At 46.4% G+C, this 19709-nt stretch overlaps 1 protein-coding gene across 1 annotated transcript; it reads left to right on the plus strand.

The window, feature by feature from the left end:
* Nucleotides 1-17661: 17661 nt before the first annotated feature.
* LOC146863551 (endogenous retrovirus group PABLB member 1 Env polyprotein-like) lies at nt 17662-19110 on the plus strand. The gene has a single exon (XM_085643384.1). The coding sequence runs from the start codon at nt 17662-17664 to the stop codon at nt 19108-19110; it is 1449 nt and encodes a 482-aa protein (XP_085499510.1).
* The last annotated feature ends 599 nt before the right edge of the window (nt 19111-19709 follow it).

The following is a 19709-nucleotide window of genomic DNA, read 5'->3' on the forward strand; positions in this document are numbered from 1 at the left end:
TTACACAATGCCACTCATCCATAGAGTTACTCACACACATAGTCACTCATGCTAATAAAGAATCAAACATACATTTACTTGCATATACAGTTATACACACACCACCATACTTACTTCTACGGAAACTTACACATACTTAGTCTTTTAAACAATCACTTATAGAAACACATACTTATTCATACAGGAACTCTTTCAATCTCTCACTCTCACATATACTCACATATATACACCAATAGTCACATATACTAGTTTAAAACATATGTAGTTACTCATAAAGACACTATTGAGACAGTCATTCACTCACTAACACACCCATACACACACTCATCCACCCATACAGTCCTGCACACATGCTGTGTTCAACCCATACAAACAGTGAGTCACTCATTCATGCACCTATGCACTACGTAATACCCCCCACCGAACCATGCAGACACTCAGACTGATACTCAAAAAACCAACTAATAACCTATATAGACACCCATGTAGCTACTCACCAACCCATGCAGCCACTTATACACAAAGTGAGAGACTGATACAGATATTTACATATTTAAACATTACTCACTAAGCCATGTATTCACTATGATACACTTAATCAGTCAGTTACACAATCAATTTTTCAAAAACAAATCATCCATTTAGACACTTATATACCCATTTATTCTTCCATCAACCTTGAGATATACATATATATAAAACATATTTAATTTTCAGAAAAACACACATTCACTGGATGATGTAATCAGTGATGTCATCAGTGATGTCATTTGAGATGTCATCAGTGATGTCATGAGTGATGTCACTGACCATGTCATGAGTGATGTAATATGTGACGTCATCAGCAGTGCATTGCGGGCGCGCGAGTTATAGTTAGCTGAACTAACTATAACGGGGGAATTTCAATGGTTTTGTACAAGTGAAAAGTCCAGCTAACTATAACACCCCTGAAACCTATGGTTTTTTCAGTGAATATATATATGTACATATATTACCTACTGGCGGTCGCCAGTAGGTAGTTATAGTTAGGACCTATTATCCATAGGAAAACCGTAACATTCCTGCAGTGTCCCAGGGTGCCCATCCCTGGGACACTGCCGTGTGCTATGGCAGGGCGGGAGCCTCGCGGCTCCCACTCTGCCATAGCAAACTCTGCTTTGGTTTTTGGAAGAGAGAGCAGGAAACCTGCTCTCTCTTCCAAAAACCAAAGCTGATTGCTTTTCCACACGGGGAGCTGCATCTTATCAGCTCCTCATGTGGAAAAGCAATGCCAGCTCCCACAGGACGCGGGGAGCCGGCAGGACCATGGGGGGATTGGGGACCCCCACACGGTCCCCAAAGGATAGGGCCAGCCATGGGGGATGGGGTCCCGGTGACAGAAGTGGCCCGGGAGGGGGGCCATGCGGCCCCCTCCTAAAAAAAAAAAACACAAAATAAAACAAAGGCCGGCCCCAGGGGATGGGGTCATGGGCCTGAGAAGGGGGGCCACGCATCCCCCCTCCAGATAAATTAAGAAAAAAAATGGCCATGCCCCGGGGGATGGGGTCCCCACGGCTGATTATGGCCACGCAGCCCCCTTCCAATTTCTTTAAAAGAAAAAAAAAGTGGGGTCAGGCCCTGAAGGATGGGGTCCCCAGGGCCAGTAAAATAGGAAAAGAAGGGGGTACACAGTCCCCCTTCTTAAAAAAAAATTATAAAAAAAGACCAGCATCGCGTCGGAGGCCCCGCCCTCTCCCGCAAGCACTCTGCAAACACGCCCAGTGGCATGTTTGCAGATGGGAAACTAATTTCCCTTGAATACTGGGGGTCCCTGGGGGCCAACTAGCCCACCAGGAACCTCCAGTATGTGCCAGGGAGCTGCGTTGCAGAGAGGTGTTCAGAGGCCATGCCCCTTTTTACACCTCTCTGCAACGCAGCTCTGTAGCGCTTAATGGAGGTACCTGGTGGGCTAGTTGCACCTCAGGGACCCTCAGGATTCAAGGAGAGTTAATCCCCCAACTTAAAACGCACCACGGGGCGCGTTTGCACAGTGGTGAAGGGAGGGGGCGGGGCCTGAGGTGACATGTGTGCAAACACGCTCTGTGGCGCAATTATGTGATGGCATTTAAGGCTCGGAAGTCTATACAAAATCTCACTGAAGCATCTGGCTTGGGAACTAGGACTACTGGAGAGGACCACTCACTCTGAAAAGGACGGATAATTCCCATTGTAAGCATGTTAAGGATCTCGTCTATTGCCTTCCTACGGGCTGCGGGAATGCCATATGGTCGTTGTCTCATTACTTTCCCAGGCTGTGAAGGGATGGAATGTTCTATCAATGCAGTTTGTCCCCGTAAATTGGTAAATAGAGGGGAAAAGGGGGCCAACAGTGTTTCTAGCTCTTTCTTTTGTGGCAGGTGTAGGGTGGAAGGATTTGTGCTCGGTCCTTGGGTCAGTACCAAGTTGTCTTTGGGAGGGGGACCTAACCATTTTTTTAAAAGGTTAATATGAAAGATTTGTGTCTTCTTTCTACTAAGGCGTAGGTGGTAGGTGGTTAGACCGATATTCTCTACTATCTCGTAGGGTCTTTTCCACTCGGCTCGGGTTTTTGGGAAGGAAGAGGGCATAAGAACTAGTACCCAGTCGTGTATTTGTAGCTGGTGCCATTTCTTTCCTTTATCATAGAACACCTGCTGGTGTCTCTGGGCCTTTTCAATGTTGGTATGGGCAAACTCACGCAATTTCTGCAAACGGGAACGTAATCCCTGGGAATATTCCAGAAGGATTTGATTCTCTTCTGGTTTCTCTTGTTCCCAGGCTTCCTTGGTCATTTCCAGAATGGTGCGTGGTTTTTATCCATATAGGAGTTCAAAAGCGGAGCAGCCCAAACTACTTTGTTTTTGGCAACATATGACAAAAAGGGCTAAGGGCAACAACTCGTCCAAATCAACACCTTCGGCTGTCATCATTTTTTTAAAAGTTAGCTTGATGGTACCGTTGTACTGTTCGCTCAATCTTCCGTTTGGAGATGGTACACAGAGATCAAGATCTGGGTGATGTCTAGGGTTTTGCAGACTTGACCCATCAATCGTTAAACAAAAGGGGTGCCTTGATCAGTGAGGATTTCCCTAGGGAAACCCACACGAGAAAACAGCTCTAATAGTTTTTCACAGATGGTAGCTGTATTCAGGGTTCGCAATGGGAAAGTTCCGGGGTATCGGGTGGCATAATCGATCAAGACCAGGGTGTATTGTTTCCCTTTCCTCGATTTAGGTAGTGGTCCTATGAGGTCCACTCCTATGCGTTCAAAGGGTTTTCCAATGATTGGAAGAGGTTGTAGGGGGACCTGAGGGGAGCGATAGGGATTCTTTTTTTGGCACACTTCACATTCTTGGCAATACTTAGTGATGTGTGCGTATATACTGGGCCACTAGAAATGGTCAAGGATGTTTTGACTGTTTTTTTGTGCTCAGTTATGGCCGGCCACCAGATGACTGTGTGCAAAAAACATTACCTGTTCCCGGAACCCTTGAGGGACAAGCAGCTGTTTAGGACCGGAAGGGCTTGCTTTTCTATATAGAAGGTCATGCTCAACCAGGAATGATGGGTAAGTATCAGGGGAGGGGGACGCCTGTTGCCACGCTGTTTTAAGTGTGGGGTCATTCTTTTGGGCGTATCTGACATTTTTCTCATTTTGCCAAGGTGCCTGAGAGAGGAGGATTGGGGATGTATCTGCAATAGTCTTCACCTTACTTCAGAGAGGCTGTATGAACTCTAGATTATAAGTCCCTAAAATTAGTTTCTCTGGGAGATTAGGTAATACCCCTACTTTGACCTGTATAGTCTTCCCATCTGGTAACCTCACCCTTACCCGAGCCATTGGATATGATTTGATATCCCCATGTACACATCGGATGGGCACTTGTTGATGTCTGATAATGTTCTCAGGTCTAATCAAGGCTTTCTGGATGACCGACTGTCTACAGCCGGAGTCAAGAAGAGTTTTTACACATATCCCATCTATGACCAGACTTACATAGAAACAGGTGCCCACAGGTGCCCATTTCCTCGGTGTATAAGACGTGTCGGGGAAGATAACCGACATCCATGGGCTCTTCAGCTGTTTTCTTCTGCGGGCAAAATCCGGCTATATGTCCCAAGGTCCCGCAGTCAAAGCATTGAGGTCCCTTGGTTATAACAGATTCGGGTTTAGTATAGTGGGTCTTTGTGGGTTCTACCAGGGGTTTGGTATACTTCTTATCTGCTTTCCCTGTAGTTGGACAGGAGTTTTTTTTTCCTTCCCAGGTGGATGATCTTGGTTGGGCCCGGGAATAAGTGGTGGCCATTTCTACCGCTTGTTCGACAGAGAGATGGTTATGTTGCTTAAGCCACCTTTGAGTGGGATAGGGAAGGGCCTCCAGGAATTGTTCTAGATATATTAATGACATTATCTCTTCCTTAGAGTGGATCTGGGGTTGTAGCCATTTGTCTGCGGCTGCTTTTAATTTGTAGAATAACATTTTAGGGGTATCCCCTGGGTTCCCTTTCTCCTTTCAGAAGCGTACTCTATATGCTTCTGCATCCACGCCTAAGTGGTCCAGGATGGTTTCCTTTATATCTTTTTTGGGGGTATTGCCCATTGGGTTGGCTACCTGGTAGACTGCCTGTGCCTCATCACTTAACAATGGAGCCCGGAAAAAGGGCCATTTTTGTCCAGGCCAGCCAGAGGCCCTGGCAGCGTGTTCAAAATTGGTAAGGAAGGTATCCGGGTCTTCCCCTGATGTATACTTCTGCAGAGTAATAGTGGGGAACCCAGACTGGGTACCTTGTCGGGCAGGTGTTGCTACTGGAAGATGGCCCTGTTCTTCTGATAATTTGTGGAGACTTTCTAAATGTTGGTTAATGGAGTTACTGAAGAGATCCCTGTCAGCTTGAACTGACGTCATCTGTCTCTCAACTGCCCATTACAATTTTTCTTGGCCACAAATAAGTTGCTGAATAAGGGCTTCCATTTCTGTTTGTCAATGGAATCATCCCACTTCTGACACCACGTGTCAAATGGGCAATAACGAGCTGAGAGACAATGTACAATGAGGTGTGTATTTATTCTCAAGATTTTCAATATATATTGGTACAAAGTCTTGGTTCTGGCTTCCTTCTTGTCTTCAGAGGAAGTCTTCAAGGTTGGTTCTCTTCAACATGTCATCGGATAGGGTCCGATAGATGTGGATAATAATGAAAAGAAAAAAAAAGAAATACGTTTTAACGGCTTCGTCCTGCACGGACTAGTGGGTTGTAGGGAGAGGATTGGGGAGGAAAACACCTTGAGACCGCCACCAGGTGACCGCCAGCATCACGCTTGCTAACGCTGCAAACTATCAGGGGCTTTTATGCCTCCCTGGCCCCCGCGGTTGATTCCCTCCCGTTCCGACCTCCCTTACAGAGCCACCCCCGTACCCGAGAGCATACCTCTGATAGCCACACTCCTCGTGGAGAAAGGCGGGTAGGGGTGTAGTACCGGATCGGGTCTGGCCCCCTCTGTTGGATTCTTGGAGGTGGCGACGTCCCGGTCTCTCCCGTGGAGGGGGCGTCTTCTTCTTTGCTGGGTTTTTGATGATGTCCTTCTTGTCCTGGGGTCCCGACACATAAGTGCTCCAGTCCTCTGTCTTTCTGACAACAACCGTCTTCTCCGATGCCTGTACTTCCATTTAAATGGCCCACCTCTGCCGTGCCTTCACTGGAACAGGGCCCATGTGACAGGGTCACATGGGTCATGGGTCGGGCTGGCTTCCTGGGAACTGGAATCCTTAAAGGGGCCATAACCGGTCTCTAACTCCTGTTCCCACGGCGACTGAAAACAGAATACAGGAGAGATGAAAGGGAGTAAGAGGTCAACGTTTTCACTTTCCTTTCCGCCCCGTGAAGTCACCTTGTGACAAACGGTCTTCAAGAGGATCTGCGATGCCACTTCTGCCTCCCATACCATGGAGGCAGCACATGGGTCACGCGGCACGGTGATACTGCGGTGGGACGAACACTCATTGACCTCTCATGGCACTGCTCCACACTTCAGGGAGGACGCTTTCAATTAGCTATGTTTTCTGATGACATGTCGCGCCGGCGTCGTCCAACAACACAACTCCTTTAGATCCAAACAGACTCTTCCACTTACACACCGGAAGTGAAACAAGGCCGCGCGGACACTTTCACAATACAACAGCTGGGAATGCACTTTTCAGTAAAAAAAACACATTCCTTCCTCCTAATTAATCAAATAAACGTCTGACTGAAGAACAAGGGCCAGCTTCGATCGGTAAACAGCCGTTACAATGAATTTTTTACTTCGCGATACCATTACAACGCATGCATTACCACACATGCGTTGTACATCGCAAAGTCATTACTACGCATTTTTTTAGAACGCATGGTCATTTACCATGCATGCCTTTACAACACATTTTGTTGTAAAGGTATGTATGGTAAATGACTATGCGTTCTAAAAAATATTTAGACGATCCACGTTGTTGTAAGGAAACAGAGGCTGTTCCGTTTCCTCACAACGACGTCCAACATCCACTGCCCCTCAGAGACGACGTGAAGCAAGAACCACGAGGAGAGAGGAGCCACGAGGAGTGAGAGGTAAGGGGGAATGGGCATGGGGTGGTTTTTTTTCTAGGGTTTAGGGTAGTGCAGCGGTGTTTGGGTAGTGTACGGGGTCATGGTGGGGGTAGTGTTTTTGGGTTTAGGGTAGTGTAGTGGTGTTTGGGTAGTGTAGGGGGTCTTGCTGGGGTAGTGTTTTTGGGTTTAGGGTGGTGCAGTAGTGTAGGGTGTCGTGCTGGGGTAGTGTTTTAGGGTTTAGGGTTGTGCAGTGGTGTATGGGTAGTGTAGGGGTTCAAGATGGGGTAAAGTTTTAGGGTTTAGGGTAATGCAGTGGTGTTTGAGTAGTTAAGGGGGTCATGCTGGCGGTAGTGCTTTAGGGTTTAGGGTAGTGCAGTGGTGTTTGTATAGTGTAGGGGGTCGTGCTGGGGTAGTGTTTTATGGTTTAGGGTAGTGCAGTGGTGTTTGGGTATTGTAGGGGGTCGTGCTGTGGTAGATTTAGGGTTTAGGGTAGTGCAGTGGTGTTTGGGTATTGTAGGGGGTCATGGTGGGGGTAGTGTTTTAGGGTTTAGGGTAGTGCAGTGGTGTTTGGGTAGTGTAGGGGGTCATGCTGGGGTAGTGTTTTAGGGTTTAGGGTAGTGCAGTGGTATATGGGTCATGTAGGGGTTCGTGCTGGGGTAGAGTTTTAGGGTTTAGTGTAGTGCAGTATTGTTTGAGTAGTGTAGGGTGTCATGCTGATGGTAGTGCTTTAGGGTTTAGGGTAGTGCAGTGGTGTTTGTGTAGTGTAGGGGGTCGTGCTGGGGTAGATTTAGGGTTTAGGGTAGTGCAGTGGTGTTTGGGTAGTGTAGGGAGTCATGCTGGGGGTAGTGTTTTAGGGTTTAGGGTAGTGCAGTGGTGTTTGTGAAGTGTAGGGGGTTGTGCTGGGGTAGTTTTTAGGGTTTATGGTAGTGCAGTGGTGTTTGGGTAGTGTAGGGGTAGTGCTGGGTAGTGTTTTAGGGTTTAGGGTAGTGCAGTGGTTTTTGTGTAGAATAGGGGGTAGTGCTTGGGGTAGTGTTTTAGGGTTTAGGGTAGTGCAGTGGTGTTTGTGTAGTATAGGCGGTAGTGTTTTAGGGTTTAGGGTAGTGCAGTTGTGTTTGTGTACTGTAGGGGGTCGTGCTGGGTTCTAGTGTTTTAGGGTTTAGGGTAGTGCAGTGGTGTTTGTGTAGTGTAGGGGTTGTGTTTTAGGGTTAGGGTCATGCAGTGGTGTTTGCATAGTGAAGAGGGTCATGGTGGGGGTAGTGTTTTCGGGTTTAGGGTAGTGCAGTTGTGTCTAGGTAGTGAAGGGGGTCGTGCTGGGGGTAGTGTTTTAGGGTGATAGGGTAGTGCAGTGGTGTTTGTGTAGTGTAGTGGGTCATGCTGGGGGTAGATTTAGTGTTTAGGGTAGTGCAGTGGTGTTTGTGTAGTATAGGGGGTCGGCTGGGGTAGTGTTTTAGGGTTTTAAGGCAGTGCCGTGGTGTTTGTGGGTACGAAGGGGGTCGTGCTGGGGTAGTGTTTTAGGGTTTAGGGTAGTGCAGTGGTGTTTGTGTAGTGTAGGGAGTTGTGCTGGGGGTAGATTTAGGGTTTAGGGCAGTGCAGTGGTGTTTGGGTAGTGTAGGGAGTCATGCTGGTGGTAGTGTTTTAGGGTTTAGGGTAGTGCAGATATGTTTGGGTAGTGTAGGGTGTCGTGCTGGGGGTAGTGTTTTAGGGTTTAGGGTAGTGCAGTGGTGTTTGGGTAGTGTTTTAGGGTTTAGGGTAGTGCACCCAACCAGCCACAATATCCGTGGATAAAGGGGATCCTGACTCTTTTGAACGCTTCGCCAATTGAATAATTTGGGTCAAGGGCCCTACCACGTCCAAGACCTATCAATTCCTTTCTTGAGATCCCTCATATACTTGGAGAAAAAGGAACATAGTTTCTCATCAATTTCAGGAATGTGTGCCACCTTCCCTTTAAGTGAGGTCCTGGGGCATTCTCCCCTCATCCTATTCCTGACCTCCCTTTCAAGGGGTTGATGGATTTTCCCCACCACATACTCTGCCACTTTGGTGTCAGGGGTCCACTCCGCCGACCTAGGATGGTAAATTTGGGTAGGCTCGAACATGTCCGAGTGGACCCCATCCCCAACCCAGGATTGAGAGGAGTGGGACTCTGGATGCCAGGTACGCCCGAGGCCCTATGCTCTTCGGAGGAGAAATCATCCTCCAATACATCCTCTCCCTCTAAGGGAAACCCGCCGTCGGGGTCTACAATAGTGGTGACAGCGTCGCAATTTTCTCTGGACTCCTCCTCCCGGCAGGGTGCATGTTTTAACGTTCATGCATTCTTGAGGAAGGTCTATCAAATCCTTCCAATTGCCCCGCGTTATGCTTAACGGCCCTTTTATTCCCCATCTGGGAGCTACTGGGACCCGCCACCACCAGATCTGGGTCACTGAACACCCCAGGGATGCTTTTCGCCAGCTTATTAACCTGATCCCTAAGAGGAGCCAGTGCCCTAGAAATAGCCAGAGAGAGGGCTTGGTCCACTGCTGGAGGGAGAAGTTAGGGGGCCATTCCTCCTCCACTTCCTGGTAGGAGGAGTACAAATGGTCTTCTGGAGAAGACATGATAACAGAGGGTGTGAGCACAGAACAAATGCCCTTAAAAGATATAGCCAAAAAGTGTGCTTTAGTGTGCACCCATCTGTCCCACGGCGTAACTGGAGAAAATTATTTCTTGAAGGTACACCTCTTCATCACAAATTATCCATTTTATCCAATGGACAATGGATTGCCAATAATTTTATCAGTCCTTATTTCATCCATTTTCCTGTATATTTAATCACTCCAGAGACAGCAAGGTTGCACCAGAATGCTTTATTCGACAGTTTCAAATGCCTCCTGCTGCCCATCCAGGCTTTTAACAGCGGCACGTAAGGTCAACCATATTTCAACGCAGACTCTTTCAATTACCCAATGCATTTCGAGTCATTACGAATCTTCTTCAGGGGTCACTGTAACAGATGAAAAAAACATCTCAAGTGACTGCTCAAAACAATCTAATTCTGTGCCATGAAATCCTTAAGGCAGCCCTGTCGCCAGTGCTCCAACAGCTGGGCTTTCCCCAAAGCTGTTATAAGAATAGACTGAGGCGCAATACCAATTATCACCCCCAGGTGGCGCTGGTCACTAACGTGGCCGTGTGGAGAAATCACCCCGTAGCGGTGTCAAACTTAGGCGAGGGTTGGTTGGGAATTAAGTGGACACTAAAGGAGTGACCGGATTCCCAAACGCGCGTAAAGACCTGCGGGAGCACTCGCCTGATGTGGTACTGTAAATTTCGGAACCATGTATTTAACCTGGTCCTAACATGTCGAATTTGATGTCAGCAGACCGAGAATGATGAGACTACCATGCAATTGCATTCGCGTCACTTTCAAGTGGCGAGATCACCTTTAATCGGAGTTTTGGTTCTGAAACTCGGGTTTCAATTGTAAAAACGACAGCCATTTTGATTGCCCTCACATAGGCCCAGGATTAGGCCAAGCATCGGCTAAAGGACACGCACACCTTCGCTGACTCTTCGCTGACCTGAGCAAACTAACTTCGCTGCCTGAGGCTGAACCTGTTCGGTCAGTTCCCTCCCTGCGGCCGAACGAGATTAGTATCAGGGCCCAGACTATTACGAAACCCCTTCTTCTCACACAAACCGTGCTTAATCTTCTACACACCTGCCACTGTTTCCTACTTTATGACTTGCTTTACGAGGAGGAGGTGCCCGTTTTTATTGGGTGTCCGGCGATATCTGATGAAAATACTAAACCTTGCCGGGTAATTGACTAAGGGCTGGACAAACTAAAATGTGTGTTTGCCATCATGACTCTGCTTTTTTCCCTTGTATTGAGTGTATGTGAATGATCAAGCTGTAAAATAAGGAATGTTTGCCTAAAGCATAATATTTTGTATAAAAGAGAAGGCTGGCTTTGTAAGGTTGAGCAGTCTCCTGAGAATATACACAGTGTTGTACTTCTAGGATACCTGTTACTGGCTGCAGCCAATAAATACGATCTTTGACTTCACCAAGAAGAACTCGAAGTCTTCGGGTGTGTTCCCTGGCACCGCTGGGTTCTGAAAAACCCAGTACTTCAGTTGGCGCCCAACGCGGGGCATTGCAGCGGTACCGGTCCAAGCCAGAGGTTCGTGAGGAGCTTCGTGTGAAAATTCTGGAGGAAGGCCGCCACTTCATCAATCCCTGCATGTCGACGTGGTCCGAAAGTCTTTGCTGCGAGGTTCCCCGCGTCCCGACGGCTACGAAGGACTGTTGCCCTGACTATCGCCCTGTTTTGGACCCTTGTTGATTTGGTAGAGCGAAACGTTAAACGAGTCTACTGGTGACATCATCGATACCTCAGTTAAGTATAAGTGGAGCGTCTCCCAGTCCTTAGTTTGGTTTTGGCTTGGTATCCCCTTGGGATCGCTTTGATTTGGAACTTGCAAGTCCCAAAGCCGAAGGACTCGTGTATTCATGAGACTATCGTATTCGATAATCCTTTGAAGTTTGAAACTAGACTAAAGAGCGAAGATGCCTGGTTCTAGTATACTTGGAAATTTGTTTTGTCTTGGTTGCCATAGGGATTCCCGATTAGAGGAATCGTGTCCGGTTCCTCCGATTGGAACTCCAACTTATGAGTTGTATGTGAAACATGGCATAGGGCCCCTCGCATATAATGAAGTATGGGTCCGATTCACCAGAAAGGATGGTGACTTAAAATGGCCCCAATATGGTAGTTTCGACACAGAGACTTTGGACAATCTAGAGGTTAAGCTGTTTAAAAAGAAAGCCCGGCCGGCGATGTTTGACTCTTTCCGCCTGTGGCGTAAGGAAGCCAAACAGAAGGAAATTAAGTTAGCGAAAAAAAATAAAAGAGAACAGGGTATCTCGATAATGCAAGTTGCTTTGCAGTTTAAAGATAATGAAGAAGAACAGATGAGTGAGCAACTGCACAGACAATGTAAACTAGTGATCGATAAATGTTACCCAGTTTTGCCGCTTCTTCAGCAAGATGCGTCAAAAGAAATAGAAAAAGATCCTTTAATGTCACACTTGTTGAGTTCACCACCCCCTTATGCGCAGAGTGCTACCGCACCTCTGCAACATTTAATTGTGCAAGCTCCAGTTATCGTGCCTCCAGTGCCTCCACCTCCGCCAGCTCCCCTTCAGTTGGCTCCTACTTCTATGGTGCAGCCCCCTCAAGGGCCGCCAACTTCGTTACCTGCTCCCTCTGTACTTCCTACGACCTTGCCTACTACCGCTACTACATCGACTGCCTCTCCCGGCGCTCCTCCTGATACTGTCTCTGCATCCGCTTCTGCGCCTGCTATGCTTCCCTCTGTGTTTTCTCCTGTCCTTTTGTCAGCTTCTCCTTCTATTAGACAGAGAGTGAATGATGCCGTTGCTGGCCTTATGTTTCCTCTCTTTGGATCATCTGGTGTGACCCATGATTCAACGCGTAAGCAGACGCGTAGTCAACTGCCTAATTCTCGAGAGAAAGAAATGCTTGATCATATGGCGCGTCGATGGATTAATTGTCCTTTACGATATAATGTGGAGTCTATTTTGGATGTTTTTCATCAATGGGAAGCACCGAAACAGAGATACGTTTTTGAAAAGATGTGTGTTTTCCTTTGTGAGGAATTGGAGGATAATGATTTGGAAGCGAATCCGCAGGAATTGTGCCGTGTGTGATTTGAATTTGAAAAGGGTACGATTGTGGGTCCCGATGTTGAGAAAGCAGTTGCGACATTGTTGTCTTTTAGGATTGAGGATCCTCCTCGGTCATTGTTTGAACATGACTCCTCTGATAAAAAGGTGAGACAATACCCTATGAGAGAAGTCCTCCCAGTATGGAAAGGCGCTGGTGCAGCCGATGCCGCTCGAGGTATTGTTGCTATGCCAGCTCATTTTCAGCGTGTTTGGGTACATGTGCCATGGAAGCGATCTGAAGTTTTAGCCCTTAAGCAGACTTTGCCTGACCCCCGTAAAAATCCTTCAGGATATTATAAGGAATTAGCACAGACTGCAGAATCATGCGTTATGAATTTGGCTGACATAGACATGTTATTTGGGAACGTTGTTCCACAGCCTTTGTGGGGAGTGATTCGCAATGCAGATCATGCGCAAGAGCTAGGTGACACATGGGTCAATATTAGTGCTGCAAATAATAGACAAGTTGGTGGTGCCAAGTCTGAGCCCTTGGTAGCAGAACTCCCTGCTACAATTATCACTTACATGAATACTTTAATGCCTGCAATGCGTGTTAATTGGGATAAACTATCTGCGTGTAAGCAGAAGAAAGATGAAACAGTGTCTGATTTCTTCACCAGGTTTGAGGAAACGTTTATCGACCACAGTGGTCAAGATATGAGTAATGAAGGTGGTCAATGGTTGTTTGTGGATAAATTTGTGCACAATTTGATTCCCGAGTTGTGTAAGAAATTAAAAGATTCAGAAAGTTCTTGGGCTGTTTCCTCTTCAGCGCAAATACTGGCTACTGCACAGTATTACGAAAATAGGGATAAAGATGAGAAGGAAAGAGTGGAAAAGAAAACTAAAGAATTAAAGACGAAGGTCCTTTTACAGCAGGCCTAACCCCCACGTGGTGGTCAGAGTAACTATCAGCAACCCCAACAGTTCCAAAGAAACTCGCAAAGGTTTGAGTATTCTCAACCAGGTGTTCCTATAGGTCCCAATCAGTGCTCATATTGTAAAGAAGAGGGTCATTTTAAGTATAGTTGTCCTATTCTGTCACAGCGCACAAATGGTGGAGGTGTCCAACAAGGTCCTAGAGGTAGAGGACGTGGAAGTTTCCACCAGAACTCGCATCCCCTTCCACCTCAGAATTCAATGAACAGTTTTGACCAGCAAAATAACGCGTCTGGTAGGACGGCTCAGTACTATAATGACGACTATTACGCGGAAGATGAGAGTATGGAAGGTAATGATTGCTAGGACAGCCATAGACAAAGAGAGGGAGTTGTTTCAGTTCCAGTAGATCAAAGTGGTCCATATGTTAAGGTGACTACATCAGGTGTGTCAGAGCCTTTTCTGTTGGATACTGGTGCTGCAAAGAGTTCTATTATGCACTCAAAACTCCCTGGCGCGCCTTTGTCTGGCAAGATGAATGTTTCAGTAGGTTTTTCTGGCGCCCCGGTTAGGAATCCAATTTCTAGCCCTATGTCCCTTTCTGTTGGACCCTGCGAATTGGAAGCACCCCTTATTCTGACAACAGGTTGTGGTGAAAATTTGTTGGGATTGGATTTGTTGAAAAGATTGCATGCAACATTATATTGTTCTCCCTTGGGAGTACAACTTACATTGGGTAGGAAGGTGATCTCTCCAATGTATTTGTCAAAGGATAACCTTCCGACTGAATTGTCGTCTCTTCCTGATACTCTTTAGGCTACTGGTCCTAATGATGTGGGTCTTTTGGAAATACCGCCATATGTTGTGACATTGAAAGTCAATGTTAAATTGCCACGCATTCCCCAGTACAAGATCTCTAGTGAAGGTGAAAAGGCGTTGCTAGCGATCATTTATGATTTAATTGGAAAAGATGTGATCGAAGAGACAAGAGGCAACGTTTGAAATAGTCCTGTTCTGCCTGTTTTGAAACGTACTGACCCTTCTCAGCCACCTATTTACAGGTTCGTGATCGATCTTAGAGAGGTCAATAAAATAGTTGTGCCACAGTTTCTAGTTGTTCCTGATATCACTGCCCTGTTGACTATGATTCCAGCTTCTGCCGCCTGGTTCTCCGTGATTGACTTGAAGAATGCTTTCTTCAGCATCCCGATTGCCAAGGAGAGCAGGGATATTTTTGGTTTCAGTTTAGGAGGTCGAAGTTTCCGCTTGAAACACGCTCCTCAAGGCTACTGTGAGAGTCCATCAATATACAGCCAGGCTTTAAAAACACAGCTTGACGCAATTGTTTTACCTGATGGCGCTACGCTTGTTCAGTACGTCGACGATTTACTAATCGCCGCGGATACTGAAGAAATTTGTAAAGAAGCAACATTGTTATTACGTCATTTGTCCGATTTACACCACAAGGTGTCTCTTTCAAAATTGCAATATTGTCGACAAGAAGTGACCTACTTAGGTCATCTCTTATCGAAGGAGGGAAGGAAACTGACCCCAGAAAGAATTCAGGCAATTGCAAAGTTGAGTGTGCCTAGGACACAGAGAGAAGTACGTGCTTTCTTGGGTATCACATCCTACTGTAGACAATGGATACTTGGGTTTTCTTTGCTGGCCAAACCTTTGATAGCATTAACGTCTAAAGATACACCGAATCCCGTTCCATGGTCTGAAGATTGCCAGAAAAGTTTTTCCGAATTGCGTAAGGCACTGTGTTCAGCTCCTGTGTTGGGTACTCCCGACTACAGTAAGCCTTTTACACTGTATGTTCATTCGAAAGAAGGTTGTGCATTGTCAGTGTTGACACAGCCTTTTGGAGACAAGCAGCGTCCTTGCGCGTATTTTTCGTCGATTTTGGATCCGGTAGCTAAAGCATTGCCAAGTTGCTTGAGAGCCACACCGGCAGCAGCTGTTTCTATTCGACAGTCTGCTGGGTTAGTAATGAATAACACGTTGATTGTGATGGTTCCACATGCAGTGGACACGTTGTTAAACAGAACCAAGACACAGCACTTAACCAGCGCTCGATTGTTAGGTTACGAGTTGACACTATTAGCAAATCATGTGCACATAAAGAGGTGCAATACGTTGAATCCAGCCACATTATTGCCGATTCCAGTAGAGACAGATGATGTTGAACAGCATGATTGTCTTTTTAGAACAGAAGAAGAAACGAAAGGAAGAGTGGATCTTAAGGATACTCCTCTTGTAGAGTGTGATGGTACCTTATGGGTGGATGGTTCATGTTTCAAGCTACCGAATGGTGATACGACTGCAGCATATGCTATCACGACTCTGTATACGATTGTTGAAGCTGCACGTATACCACATAATTCAGCTCAAGCAGCAGAGTTAATTGCACTTACAAGAGCGTGTGTGTTATCGAAAGGAATGTGAGTGACCATATATACCGACAGTCAGTATGCTTTTGGTGTAGCCCATAGTTTTGGGCAATTATGGAAAGAACGTGGGTTCCTGACTTCGCATGGGGCTAATATACAGAATGGTCAGTTGGTGAATGAGCTCCTTGAGTCGCTGACCTTGCCGTTACAAGTTGCGATTGTGAAATGCAGTGTGCACAAGAAGGTTACTGATTATGTTGGTCGTGGGAATGCATTTGCTGATGAAATCGCAAAAGAAACAGCTAAGGATGTGACGAATCGAATGTATGTTGCAGGCCCTGCAAGATGGGTTGGTGATGTTGGAATGTGTGAAGACACGATAGAGAGTGTGAAGTCTCTTCAAGCTGAAGCCACAGAGAAAGAACTGAGTATGTGGAGAGAAAGTACGGGTAAATTGGATGAAAATGGTTGTTGGGTTGACTTGTCAGAACATCAGCGATGGTTGTTACCTGATGCGTATGTGCTTGCAGTGGTGACAATGGCTCATGGAATGGCCCATATTAGTGTGAAAGGTATTTGTAAATTGTTGGCTCCAGTATGGCAAAATGCTGGAATTCCTAAATGTGCAGAGAATGTAGTCAAAAATTGCATGGTGTGTCTGAAATACAATCCTGGTAGGGGAACCCCAACTCCAGCTGGTCATTTTGCGCCTCCAACGTACCCGTTTGAGGTTTTACAGCTAGATTTCATCCACATGGAAAGGTGCAACAATTTGAAATATGTACTAGTTGTTGTTTGTGCCTTTTCAAAATGGGTAGAAGCATATCCCTTAAAAGACAACACTGCCTTGTCCACAGCTAAAGCCCTTGTCAAAGAATTCTTCCCTAGGTTTGGAATGCCGAGAATGGTCTGGAGTGATAATGGGAGTGAATTTGTAGGTCGAGTGATGAAAATAGTATGTGAGGGATTAGGCATCAAGGAGAAGTTCCACGCTGCAAATCACCCCCAATCAGCTGGACTAGTAGAGTGCTATAATGGCACGCTCAATTTGAAATTAGCAAAAATACAGGCAAACTCTGGTCTTAAATGGCCTGACGCTCTGCCTTTGGCACTCCTAGCAACAAGAATGACTGTGCACTCACGAGTGGGACTTAGTCCCTACGAAATCGTGTTTGGCCGTCCGGCCAACATATGGGGAGTGCCAAGACCGACAAAATTCAGTGAGATCGAACATCCAGTACTGCTTGACTATTTGTATGAATTGACGGCTAAATTGCGTGTTTTACACCAACAGGTGCATGATACTCTGCCTCAGGTCTCTGAAGCTCCAGGACACCCTATCAATCCTGGATCATGGGTGCTGGTCAAAAACTTTCAGCGGACGAAAAATGATGAGCTCCGTTGGACCGGCCCCCATCTCGTCCTTCTCTCAACGAGATCAGCGGTTCGAGTGAAAGGGAAAAAGAACTGGATTCACGGCGTTCACTGCAAGAGGGTCCCTTTGCCTTTGCCTTACGACCAATGGGTCCAGGAGGGGATCGCTGACTCTGAGACCGAGATTCTGCCTCGTTTTCTGCCGTTTAGAGACGCCCGAGTAAAAGGAACGCTTTCTGAGCAGGAAAGCGATGACATTTTGCAAGAAGCTGTGCCACCGTCAATTCGATTGGACACTACAGAGCCTGAACTTTTGTTTCAAGACCAAACAGTACCGGGAAAAAGCCGTTACAATTTGAGGTCAAGAACTATGGACAAATAAAATTTTTCTTTTCCTTTGCTCTTTTTGATTAGTGCAGCTCTCTCTCTTCTGAGAACTTGCTTATTTTTGCTTTTTCGAACCGCCATCTGGGTTCAGCTGCAGGGTCGCGGTTGCCCAAGTCTTTGGAGTGCAACTGGAGACGTTAGGTCGACAGTTCGGGTCGGTCTAAGGGAGTTACCCTGGACTGACAGAAGCATTTCCTTAAGCATAGAACACCCTACCACCGCGAGCAGCGCTTAGAGAGGATGGAGTTTTTCGAGAATGAGAGACCTGCCAAACCGATGGACTTGTAAAATGATGACAAGGAAACGATTTTTGATGTTATGTATTTTCATGTTGTTTAGCGTAATAGCGATTCTCATAGGATATGTTTTATTCACTTTTCAAGTGACATTTGCACCCACTACACAGCCCATACCTCCTCCTACTGTTTCCTCGCATTCGTTTCATCCTCTGCCTGAACACGAATCCGCTAGAAGATTAGAATTTGTCAATAATTCGTTCATTCAGCTTCTACACCACCACCAATTGGTAGTAAACACGACTAATTGTTGGGTGTGTGGTCTTATGCCCCATACTACTGATAAAGGTATCCCTTATCTGGTCCTGCCTTTCAGCCATAATGGTTCTGTGTGGGCATACAGAACAATGTTTATGTATGCTCACGAAGCCAACCCCCTGCGTTCCGTGAAAGATGATCCCAAGAATAGTGCTCTAGTTAAGGGAATTGTAGATATGATTAGGGAAGAGATTTCCTATGAGACTATCCCGAGAGACGAGACACTAGCATACATTGGATGGAATCTAACAGGATATGGAGTTACTTTGAGTGAGAACCAGCAAGCAAAGAAATCCTCCCCGATTTGGATTGTACCCCATCAGGGTCACCTATGTCTGCAAGGTAGAGGCAAGAATCCCAGAGCTCAGCTAGGGAAAAGTATCTGCGCTAAAACTTATGTTTTTGCATCTCAGACTTCCCCTTCGTTCCTGGCAGCTAAGGGTACCTATTTTGTTTGCCATGACAGGGCCTATACATGGTTGCCCCCGGACTTTTCGGGCACATCTTTTGTTTCGTTCCTGCTGCCTCCCACCTACACGACCACGGCAGATTACCATAGGACAAGGATAGTTAGAGGTGTCATCAGTCAAGATGACACTGCAGGACAGGAGTTTGGAGACTTCGTGAAGGGTTCTCTGCCGTTTTGGGGTCCAATGGTTAACAGCAGGAACATAAGGCAATTGACAAGAGTGGTTGAATCCACGGTAGTTGAAACAGCCGGTGCCCTTAGTAATTTGACTGCTGAGCTCCAGTCGGATCGCCTTATGACTCTTCAGAACAGGATCGCGTTAGACGTCATACTTGCAGACCAAGGTGGGGTATGTACTGTGATCAAATCAAGTTGCTGTGTTTTCATACCAGATAACGCTCCGACAGTTTACCAGGCCATTTCCAAACTGCATAAGATTTCCGAGTCTATTCACGTGGATAAAGGAGATTGGTCATTGGCGGGGTGGCTCTGGGAACTGATATCCGCCTGGGGTTGGAAGATTCTGATAGTCATTGGAATGATCTTAGCCATTCTTTTTCTATTCTGTCTGTGTGTACAGTGTGCTCCAATAATTTGTGGCATCTGTGCTACATCGTGTGTAAGGAAACCTGTTTCAAGAGACGAGCTAAGTAATAGGATGATGCTACAACAACACCTCCACGACTTTGTGGACATAGACCTGGACTCAGACTAGCTTGAGTATAGGTTAATTGCCTATGTAAGGGCAAAAGGAGGGTCTGTGGTACTGTAAATTTCGGAACCATGTATTTAACCTGGTCCTAACATGTCGAATTTGATGTCAGCAGACCGAGAATGATGAGACTACCATGCAATTGCATTCGCGTCACTTTCAAGTGGCGAGATCACCTTTAATCGGAGTTTTGGTTCTGAAACTCGGGTTTCCATTGTAAAAACGACAGCCATTTTGATTGCCCTCACATAGGCCCAGGATTAGGCCAAGCATCAGCTAAAGGACACGCACACCTTCGTTGACTCTTCGGTGACCTGAGCAAGCTAACTTCGCTGCCTGAGGCTGAACCTGTTCGGTCAGTTCCCTCCCTGCGGCCGAACGAGATTAGTATCAGGGCCCAGACTATTACGAAACCCCTTCTTCTCACACAAACCGTGCTTAATCTTCTACACACCTGCCACTGTTTCCTACTTTATGACTTGCTTTACGAGGAGGAGGTGCCCGTTTTTATTGGGTGTCCGGCGATATCTGATGAAAATACTAAACCTTGCCGGGTAATTGACTAAGGGCTGGACAAACTAAAATGTGTGTTTGCCATCATG

Source organism: Triturus cristatus, chromosome 2_2 (genome assembly GCF_964204655.1).
Source record: "Triturus cristatus chromosome 2_2, aTriCri1.1, whole genome shotgun sequence".
In the NCBI taxonomy this organism is placed as follows: domain Eukaryota; kingdom Metazoa; phylum Chordata; class Amphibia; order Caudata; family Salamandridae; genus Triturus; species Triturus cristatus.